The sequence below is a fragment of the Tasmannia lanceolata genome, unplaced genomic scaffold (assembly GCF_043159265.1).
Source record: "Tasmannia lanceolata isolate RefF3 unplaced genomic scaffold, GAP_Taslan_0.1 ptg000012l, whole genome shotgun sequence".
Taxonomy (NCBI): domain Eukaryota; kingdom Viridiplantae; phylum Streptophyta; class Magnoliopsida; order Canellales; family Winteraceae; genus Tasmannia; species Tasmannia lanceolata.
In genome coordinates, this window is record NW_027518689.1 from 23,058,552 (window position 1) to 23,070,020 (window position 11,469).

Genomic DNA, 11,469 nt, shown 5'->3' on the forward strand with positions numbered 1-11,469 from the left:
CCATAAGGGTCTAGTGAGTTGTGATTGAGATCATCGCATGGATCTAATGGTCATACTTGCAGTGCCCACCATGGTTCCCATTGCGATCTCACACTATGTAGTTCAACTACGATCTCATTAGGCAAGTGGTCCCCACCAGGACATTACCCTGAAGAAGGCCATTAGATCAAAATACCTAAATCACATCCAATGTGTAGTCCTTCCTCCAATCCTACATTTACCAAGTTGAGTTCTACGAGAGTGGACATCAATTACCCCATGGGCCCACTCAAAGGTCTACCTTTCAATCTATCAACTTGAGCCCGCAAATGCATTTGCAAATTCTTTTTGAAAACATCCAATGCTTTTTAAAGCCTTTGATAAAATAATTTATTGAGTTGACTAGTAGGTCATTATTTAAAGGGCCTAGTTGAGGTTGAAACTGTCAATGATTTTCCTCTACTAGAGAGGTGGAGGATTCCTTGTTGGGCATCACTATTGATCCCATGGGTTTACTCGATGAGTCGATGACCCGGCACTACGTACCCTCAAGCAATCCTAAATTGGGAGCTACGGTTAGATAGACCAGAGCCATAAGGCACGCCCACAGACCAAAACTAGCCCCCACCCCCCCAATGTCTAAGGATATATCCAAACGCATGTCTAAGAGCACATCGCACACTCCAATATTACCTAATAGATGTCATAGAACAATAAAACATTATTAAATAACTATTTCAATACGACAACTGCCTTTTAGGGCATACACTCTCACATATAGGAGGTTAGAGGTCCCTTGGTTTCATTAGGGAATGCCTTCAGAGGAGATCCCCGACTGGATGAGCACTGTTGAGGGGGATTTACGTATCCAAAGAGTTCCTTTAGAGCACAAGGTACCTTTGGCTGCTTCCAAATTCCAAAGCAAGGCTCATATATGACGAAGAGCAAGAGAGTAGATGGGAGGAAGAGAGATTGTTCCGAGGGTTCTTTACGTTAGATTAGACTTCAGTGAAGACTGGGAGAGAAGCGCTATGTCATGGACGGGGAGGAAATTTTAGAAATTGGAGATGGGGTTGTTTCATCTTAATGTGAAGAAATTTTGGAATTTTACTAATTTTTGGATGAATTACAAACAGAATTGATGGTGCTTATATAGAGCACTTACATGATAAATATAGAATGAAATTCAGATAACTATGAAAATATATGATAATAGAAGATTCAAATATAGCCTAATTTCTAATTCAATCTTATTGCTTAATCTATCTAGGTTACCTTTCTTACCCTACTTGCCAAATCTACACCAAGATGATCCAACGGTGAACCTCAACTCCATCCAACGTCTCACATATTCTAACATGCCCCCTCCAACGTATGTGGATTGAAAAATCTACATATGTTTGATTAAAAATCCTCATAAGAAAATTGAACCCTTCAATTTGAGCATGCTGACGAATTGAGCATGCTGCCCAATTTGAAAATAGAATTTTCCACTAAAAATCCTCATAAGAAAATTGAACCCTTCGATTTGAGCATGCTGACGAACTTTGATGATGAATATCCCTTGATGTTGTAATATCCCCTAATGTTGTTGATGAAACACCGCTTGATGTGCCGCCAAGAGAGCTTATAAAAGCCATTGGATCATAGATCATAGCCTCAATGGACTAGAGAAGACTCAAGCCTCAATGGGCGAGTCAGAATGAGTCACTATGGACTAATGCCGGAATGGGCAAGAAATGGGCCTTGATGGGCAAGAATGGACCTCGATGGACAAGAAATGGGTCACAATGGACCAATGCCAGAATGAACAAGAAATGGGTCACAATGGAGCAAAGCTGGAATGTGAAAGAATGAGCCTCAATGGGCAAGAAACCACAAGAATATGAGACTACTCTCTCAAGCACGCACTTCAAGGATCACAGGCATGTACCTTGAGGGATCGAAGCACCTCAACTAAGTAGAGTAACTTTATCTATTTCAGGTACACACCTTGAATAAAGGTACCTCAACTGAAATGAGAGAAAGAAGAATGAAAGGTTTCAAAAAAAAAAATTAGATTGAGAAGAAGACAACGGTCGGCTGGGATAGAGCGACAACATAAGCCAATGTGAAAATGCAAGGGAAAACTTTTGAATCAAAATGAAAGGGGTGCAAATTCCATTCAAATCGGAGAAAATATGTAAAATTGGGAAGGAAGATGTGCCTCTATCAATTTGGGTATTCACAAAGAATAAGGAGGGGTGCGGTGTTGATATCAAATGAAGAGAGGGCTATTGAGCAAAATAGACTGTGAAATGTTTATGGCAGCCCCCTATTTTTTAATACCATGGATGGGTTTTAGAAAAGACAAAGGAAGAAGTTTCATAGTTAAAAAAGAGAGGGTATTCCCACTCTGTTTTCCCACAACAGCACACGAAAATCCCCATGCATGGCAGCCTTCTTTAATTATCATTATGCACATCTAGCTCCCAAAAATTAATCATCATTGCAACTTGCCAATTTCTCACCATTTTTTTTTAACAGCCACTTGCAATCATAGCCGAGAGAAGCAATCCATGGCTAAGAGAAGGAGACCATGGACATTTCAGATGCGGATTCATCTAGAATGATGATCATGGCGACCACGAGATGAAGATTTCCACGCATCCTTTTGTAGAGCATAGGCGCAGGAGAGCGAACATAGGCGCAGGAGAGATAGCTCTGATACCATGAAGAAATTTGGAATTTTACTAATTCTTGGATGAATTACAAACAGAATTGATGGTGCTTATATAGAGCACTTACATGATAAATATAGAATGAAATTCAGATAATTATGGAAAGAGATGATAATAGAAGATTCAAATATAGCCTAATTTCTAATTGAATCTTATTGCTTAATCTAGCTAGGTTACCTTTCATCAATTCCCTCTCACGAACTGACCGCAAGAGGTCGGTGCACTTCGGCTCTTCTATTGAAAATTTCACTATTAATTGCCAAAATCAAGGAAGACAAAATTAGAGGAATCTTAGTTCCTATAACAAAAGATAAGAACATAAAAATCATTTCTTACAAACCTAATCAACCACATGTCATCTCAACACCACCCCTGCATAATTAAAACATTGAGACCGCGATTCAACTAACCCACCCTAATCAAATCACTCATTGCATCTCAACACCACCCCCTGCTTTGGGCATCACCGACGGGAAGTCTTCAATGTCGTAAATCGAATTGTGCTTCGAGTTCTCAAACTTCTCTCCATCGCCCCACAAAGCATATGCCTCCTCTCCGTGGATTGCATCGTCCCCATCTTGCATATCCTCATTGTTTAATCGAAGTGGAATGATCAACTTTATGAACAAACATATTAGACTAGTAGTAACAATATTAAGGGCAACTATGAAGAAAAGTCCGGCCAATTGAACACCCATTTGGCGGAAGCCTGCAAGAGACCTCCCCATCTGGAGCCCATAGGCAAGGCCAATGTACTTTGTGTCAGAACCGAAGAAGAGGCGGTTGAGCTTAGGTTCGGCGAAGAAGCCGGTTAGGAGACCACCCAAGCTCCCGGCTACGGCGTGAGTGTGGAAGACAGCCATGGTGTCATCTACTTGTTTTAGGAGTTTAATTTTCTTGTGAAGGACCATCATTGTGTACCAAGGGATGCTTCCCGAGAGTATTCCCATGAGGATTGCAGCCCAACCTTGCACTAATCCTGTTCAAAATAACGTGGGAGTTTAATTATGTGAAGAAGAAACAAAAAGCTAAATATGATTTAATTCGGGCATTAATCAGAGCACTTGCACCAATGCAAAGTGAGATATTTAGGCTCTGTTCTTTTAAGATTATGACAATTGCAACCTCTTGCAAGTCCGAAACCAATTATTGGACTCAAAATTAAACGTAAGTTTGAGTCCAATAATTGGTTTTGGACTGGCAATCAGTTGTCATAATCTTCAACAAACAGGGCCCTAGCGTGCAAAAGTCGCCCTGGTGTGGAAAAGTCGGGCGGACTGTCCAAGTAGTGGTCTTTACTAAGGAAATTTTGCCAAATGGATACGATCATGTCTGGCCGTCAGGAATTGTTTTTCATGACAAATCAGTGTCTCCAAGTGGAGATGAGGGTGGAGTCACTAAAATTAGGCAACAAAATCCAATAAACTATTGTCTCCGGTGATGAGAAGTGGCTAAAAATCAAGGAAAGGCCATCCCATTTTGAGTACAATTTTTTGTTTTCTAATTTTTAGCCACATCTCATCACCAATGACACTAGTTTGCTTGATTTTATTTCCTGAATTTTAAGACTTCATGCTCATCTCTAACTAGAGACCGAATTATCCCAAGAGAAACAAGAGTATACTGAATTCCTCAAGCGAGTAGAACGCCGCAACTGGTACTTTCGGAGAGCGCATCCAAACCTAAACCTTAGCCCCGAGAAAGCCACGCTTAGACAACTTTAGTTGTCTCAAGATGACATCTTTGAATATGATCTTGTGAGCCAGGTTCAGTTGCTTAGCTTGCCCCTCGATCAACCTCTATGCTTCTAGAAAGATCGATTGCCGACCGAGGGAGCCGGACAAGATTGGGCCGAAAAATTCATTGTAGTCAAACGTGCCGTACATGTATTTTATAATTTAGGATGAAATCTTGGATTTTACAAGCTAAACCGAAATTTTTGAGCTAAAATATATTTTACCTAAATCCTCGTAAAATTCAAGTTTTTTGTCATAAGTCCTCTAATTTAGGTAAAAAAATATTTGATGGAGAAAAAAGACCCCAAGCTCAATTTTAAAAATTCAGTTGAAAAGTAGACTCATTTATTGTAGAAAAAATTCCATGGAAAGTTAGTTAGCAAAATGCTAGAAAACTCATTTTTTAAATAATATTTTAGAAAATAAAATTTTCACCATAGATCCAAAGAACCCCTTAAAAAAATTTGGAATATTTTTTCATAAAAAATGAATTCTCGAGTATTGGGTAAAGTCATTTTCCATCAAATATTTTTTCCAAAATCAAAAGTTTTCCTTATTGTCATTGAAAACTGTAAACATTATTGCCATGTCTAGCCGCCAGGAATTTGTTTTCATGATAAATTGGTAGTCTCCATGTGGAGATGAGGGTGAAGTTGCTGAAAAATAGGAAAGGAAATCAAGGAATGAGGTGTCTTTTGTGATGAGATGCAGCTAAAAATAGTGAAAAGGTTACCCGGATTTTGAGTAGAGTTTTTTGTTTCTTCATTGTTAGCTCCATCCCATCGCCAGGGACACCCATTCCTGTATTTCCTTTCCTGATTTTTAGCAACTTCACCCTCAACTCTACTTGGAGACTACCGATTTCTCACGAAAACAAATTCCTGGTAGCCAAACGTGCCCTTATATTATAGAGCGTAGAATTTTAATTTTCATGGAATTATTTTTCACAGAAAATATTATTTTTTATAGTTTTCATTCCCTAGACCCAAACACCGGCTCAAAGCTTTTTACTAGTTTACCCTTCATTGGTCATGATCAAGTGAAGAAGTAAATGATTCTTCTAAACTACCATGAAGGGTCTTTCGGTCATTTACCAGCGGCAGGGGTAATGCAAACCAATCCGGTGATCATGCCCTGTACGGCCCCAATGACTGAGGGCTTTCCAAAGAAGATAGTGTCAAGGAAGAGCCAAACAAGGAGGCTGGTGGCCGCACACACATGCGTGTTAAGGACTGCTAGAGATGCATCAATGTTGGAGGCGTAAGGATCTCCACCGTTGAATCCCGTCCATCCCATCCATAGCATACCGGCACCCGCAAGCATCAGAAGAACATTGTTTGGAGGGAACCTCTCCCTGTCCTTGTTCATTCTAGGGCCCACCTATACACATCATCCATTTGCAATTTCGGTCACATCTCAAGCATAGGAGATTAGAAGCAAGAAAGCCCCCCCCCCCCCCCCCCCCCCCCTTTTTTGTTATTTTTAGTAGGTAAGATGGGGTTTGGTGGACCCCTACTAGTTCATTTATAAGTAGGGAGGTGATTTATTCACCCCTTTTCCTTTCCTTGGACAGCCCCCTATAATGAATTTATAGCTATTCGTTTACACTACATGAGTACATGGGACTGCTCGTGGAAGAAAAGGGGGCAAATATATCATTTCAAAGTATGGAAATTACAATCTATCATAGCTTCTCCTTGAGCTATCTAATAGTACAATATTGAGGAGGGAGGGAACAAGCAAGCCCCATCTTAATTATAATAATAAAAATCTATCTGATATTTTGCGGACCGGCTTTTGCAAGAGAGAGCAGCCACATGGGCTCACTTTTTGTCTTATTCATTTAATACACCCTAGGCTGCTCTCTCATGCAACAGCTGGTCTGCGAAATGCCTCATGCGATGGTCCCCAGTACAACCATGTTTTAGATATTTAACTAACTAAGCTTTGTCTTTTCCTTTCAAATTGGCTTGTGATAGCTTTTTGGGAATCCTAATAATATGTGACAACTCTTTAAATAGTAAAAGAGAAGATGAGTTTGTGCAATTATTAAAACATGGTTGCGCTGATATCATTTCCTTAAAAATATTTCGGGAAGTGTTTTATTTCCCACTATTTTTTGCTTGGGACAGTCACCCTGTAATGTATTTATGCCTACTCTTTTACACTAGAGGGGCTGTACCAACTACCAAATAAAAGAAAGGGACGAATATATCATTTCCCAAATATTTCATCTCTAAATTCTGCTCAAACTAACACCTTCAATCCAAATAGAATTTCTGTTGGATATCGAGAAACGTCGTTTCCTACGGTTAGGATAATCCGATCAGTGCAGTTTTGGGTCATCTCTCTTGTGGTGGGCCCCACTAGATTGAGTCTAAATTTAGATAATGTGTGGTGCATAGTGCATTATTTTTATATGGTGTGTGCTGCGCGCATAGTCCATCTACATGCGCAAAATTTTATAGGGTGCATGTGTGGTGCATAGTCCATTATTTTTCAAAAAGTACTGTATGCAGTCCCTCTATAGATCGGAGGGTTAGGATCATCCTATGGAAATGATTTTTGGGGCATGGCCTATTTATGTTGCCTCCCAACAAATGAACGGCTCGGATGTGATGCAGACAGTACGTTACATTTTGAAAAATACTAGACTATGGGGCCACACACCATATAAAATATCCTAACAACGGACCAAGCTCCCACAGATGTCTGCTCTTTCGGAGCTTGGTCCGTTGTTATTGTTTGATTCAAATAATAATACAAAATTAGATTGAAATGGTTTTTTTAATTTGTCCTCTTTTGTAAATAAAGTGATGGGTGTAACTATCAAAGGTTTTAATTAACTTCTTTTTTTGAGAAAAAAATGAGGCTCTTCTTGTCTGTTTACTAAGGACAAGAAAAGTGAAAGTGTGGAAAACAGTTATTTTATGTCATACATGCTTTTATCATATCATTTTATGTCATTTTTATAAAAGTATCTGCAAATAATCATTTTTAACTTCGAAATCATTTCCATTTAAAATTTCATGAAAATGATTAGTTCACCCTTTTATAACTAAAGAAAACAGTCACAAAAACGGCCGCCATGTTTTATGGGTTCATTTGTCACTAGAAAGAATTATATGTGGATATGTTAGGTATCCAAGGAGGCCCATTTGAAGTATGCAATATCGATAAGGATTTAGGTCCTGTTTGTTTTGGATTTTGAGAACTGATTGTGAGCCCAAAACTGATTAGTGGGCTCAAAATTACATTTATATTCAATTTTGGACTCACAATCAGTTCTCAAAATCTAAAACAAAGGCCTTGTTCAATTTAGATTGTGGGTCCAAACTAATTATTGGACTCCAAATTACATTTAAACCTTGCTCGTTTCAGATTATGACATCCCATTGTGAGTGCAAAACCGATTATCGGACTCAAAATTGTGTTTAAATTTGACTCCATTAATCGAGTTCGCCACTCACAATCGGTTGTCATAATCTTAAAAGATCCAAGTATTTGAGTTGGGGCCCGCAATTTGTTGCAACAGTATATCAGGTACTAGAGAATTCTTGTAAACTCCTTACCCAATAAGCCGCGGTGAACCCGGCAACACCTGAGGATAGATGAATAACATACCCACCAGAGTAATCCATAATTCCGGCCTTAAACAAAAAACCATCAGGGCACCATAGGCTAAACGCACCCACGGTGTAAGAGAATGTAAGCCACAAAGGCACAAATAACATCCAAGCATGGAAATTCATCCTTCCAAGAAGAGCCCCGGCGATAAGAATCAACGTGATCGCCGCAAAAACAAATTGAAAGAATACCATCGTGGCCGTCGGGAACTGGCCCTGAAATGCTCGTTGAAGAAGGAATTTTTGGTCTAATGAAATATCAGGTCTTCCCCAAAATGGTAAAATCTTTTTTCCGAAAGACATTTGATATCCCCACCCTACCCAACATACTAGGACAGCCGCGAAGGCATAGAGGGCCATGAAGGCGGAATTTATGGCCCATTTCTTTTTTACGATGCTACCATATAGTATTACGAGGCCTGGGACGCTCTGTAGGCCGACCATGGTGGCTGCCGTGAGTTGCCACGCATTGTCTCCCTTGTTCATCCATGGCGGGTTCGCCTCGTTTGTTTGGAGGTTTACAGGGAGTGGGACGTAAGACATTTTCTGGCCGGCCACCAGAGAATCACGTAGAAGAGAAGAGGGGAGGAAGAAAATAAGAGAGGTGTTCTTCCACCCTCCCTTTGTCTTAGTAAGTTTTGTGAGGGATGAGAGAGTTTGAATGGTTGGGGGAGGCTATATATATAAAATAAATGAGGACTCAGTTAGCTGTTAATTTACGTTGGAAGTGGCGGTTTCTTTGTGCTTGTATTGGGCATCGACAGGCCGGCATTTTGATGTTCTTTTGACCAAGTTACTACATTGCCCTTGCAATTTTGTAGTATTTATGGAAGCATATTGAATTCATCGAAGTTATTTACTAAATTGGTCTTGTATCATGGGGTCATTTCGTCTAGCCTATGTCGCCCGGGACACTAGCCCTAAAATTTTGCTTGGCTGACTTGCTTCATCGGGAAACATTGTGTGTGCCGCACATGCTTCATCATCAGACTGAAGGCCCGTGACACTGGCTGATTTTGATGCCAGATCGAACATCATGAGATGACCCACATGATGTTCGATGAGTGCAATAAGAATTCAACAATCAACGGTTAGGTTTAGGCTCTGTTTGTTTTGGATTTTGAGAACAGATTGTGAGCCCAAAACTGATTATTAGAATATAGTTAACATTTAATTTTGAGTCAATTATCAAATTTCGACTCGCAATCGGTTATCAAAATCTAAAACAATCATGGCCTTAGATTCACTTGAATCCTACTCGATGCTTGATGGATCAAGGGTGTTGGATGACCTGATCAAGTTGTTCTCAAAGTTAATTGTCTTTTTGTAATGAGCATAAAACTGACTTTCTTGTAAGAAATTTGCTAATTTCATTTACATGGGAAATGATAAATTTGCCCCCTTTCTTCCCCACCTAAGCCGGTGTAGCCTAAAATGAAAATAATAACAGTAGAGGGGGCTGGCCCAGGGAAGAAAAAGGGGCGATTGATCACTTCCCTACATATTTTATTAATACCTAGCTAACCATTTATGGGGGTCTCCCCATATTTGATAAGAAAATATCAATTCACATAGACATATCTGTAATTTTACTCAAAGCCAGATGTTATAGTGGCAATGCTTTTTCAACCTAAGCTCTCGTTTTCATACCCTGGCCGGATATCCAACGGCTATAGCATTGGAATTCCTGCGAAAATTCCAAGACCTTATTTTGATACGGAACAAAGGGAGAATCTCTACGCCAACTTATTGCTAAGTATATAATCTTTTTTAAGTTAGATCACAAGAGCTAACTTTACAGAACTTTATATAAATAAAGGTTTTGACGGTTTCTGCCTTACACTTAATGGATAATATGCCACTAAGTCCTATTCAAAACGCTAGTTGTCTTGTTTCTAATTGCTTTCGATAAGAAGTATGATATTAATTTACGTTAGAAACAATGAGAATATGCATCTCTTTTTTTCTTAGTATGAAGTGGTGCAAATGTATAGTTAATATGTTGTCAAAGAGTTTGAATCCTAGATTGTCAAGGTGTTGTTACTGTTGCATTTTTATTCAAAATAGCCGTTTTAGCAAAGAATATCCAAGAATATTTTTAAATTTAAATATTTGCCAGCGTTGCTTCTTTTCTTTTTTTAAATGGTGAAATTTTATTAAAAGGGGAACCACCACCAAGGCAGTCATGGACAATGAAAAAAATAAGAGAAGAAGCATACTGACACAATTAAATAGAGCAAAATTTAAGGAGTCAAGAAATCTCTAATGCCTCTCTAGAAACTTCATCACGAGCAAGATGATCCACCTCTCCATTCGTTGACCTTATGACATCGTGAAAGCACACTAAATGCGCCCCCCCCCCCCCCCCCCCCCCCCCCCCAATACACAGTGTTCAAAATCTTGTCAATGAACTCTGAAAATCTTCAGGAATGGGGAGATCTTCCACCAAGCCATTTGACGACATTGAGGGAGTCACCCTTCACAATTAGGTTGTCCATTTGCCTACTCACCATCAATCTGATACCTTGAAGGATGGCCCTCACTTCCGCCTCATTTGAATCCTTAATACTGACCGGATCTGAGAAGCCCATTTGGTTAAACGATTCTCATCTCTTAGAAGGCCCCTAATACCTGCTAGCCCCAAGTTACCCAAACTAGATCCATCATAATTTAATTTCAACCCTCCAAGATCAGGAGGTTTCCCTCTGGCGTTGGGGATCATCCCGGTCCTTATACTAAGGCAAATCTCCTTCCATTGTCTAATGTCTGTGGCCGTATACATATTAAAGGTAGGAAGTAGACCTGGCAAAATGGGACCCGTACCCGCGGGTACACCCAGCCCCCAGGGGTACGGGTACCAATTTCATCACCTGCAGAAAAAAAATACCCGCACCCAACCCGTACCCGTGACCCGCGGGTGGGCCTGGGTCGGGCGTTGGTGCACGCGGGTGCCCGTAAAATCTAAAAAGCAAAAAAATAAAAAATCAGACTTTTAAATTTTGAGCTGAAGGGATTTTCCCGTAAAGGGGTTTTTCAAGCAAAGACAAAACTCACGTGCCATGGGTTTGAGAACAGAACTCTAAACCTAAAGGCCTGACCCCATCTTCATGTTCCCTGACCATTTGTCACGCCGGCCATCACCACCGCTTGGATCCGATGCCAATCGCATCTTCTCCTCTACCCATCTCTATCACCTCATTTCCCCATCACCACCAGACCTTGTGTTCTTCAACCTAAAGCCCATCTTCAACCCATATACCCAAACCCACTTCATCTCTCTTCACAACCACATTAGTTAACAGCCACCCTCCCCACCATTAGCAGCCCAACATCATTTCCACTCATCTTTTACCCAATAGATCCGATTTTCCTCTTCATCCTCAACCCTTTAATTCCATTTCCATTTCT

General features: G+C 40.1%; 1 protein-coding gene across 1 annotated transcript; it reads right to left on the reverse strand.

Moving 5' to 3' along the window:
- Positions 1–3,056: 3,056 nt before the first annotated feature.
- Positions 3,057–8,608, reverse strand: LOC143887119 (ammonium transporter 2 member 5-like). The gene is made up of 3 exons (XM_077391229.1): positions 8,008–8,608; positions 5,530–5,815; positions 3,057–3,678 (listed from the first exon to the last, which is right to left on the reverse strand). Exons 1-3 carry the CDS (start codon positions 8,602–8,604, stop codon positions 3,128–3,130), a joined length of 1,434 nt encoding a protein of 477 aa, XP_077247344.1. The 5' UTR covers positions 8,605–8,608; the 3' UTR covers positions 3,057–3,127.
- Between the last annotated feature and the right edge of the window lie 2,861 nt (positions 8,609–11,469).

Coding starts and splice junctions, on each gene's coding strand:
- LOC143887119 (XM_077391229.1), bottom strand. CDS start 8,604: ATGTCTTACGTCCCACTCCCTGTAAACCTCCAAACAAACGAGGCGAAC. Junction 5,816..8,007: donor GGTTCACCGCGGCTTATTGG/GTAAGGAGTTTA, acceptor TGATGTGTATAG/GTGGGCCCTAGAATGAACAA. Junction 3,679..5,529: donor TTGCATTACCCCTGCCGCTG/GTAAATGACCGA, acceptor TATTTTGAACAG/GATTAGTGCAAGGTTGGGCT.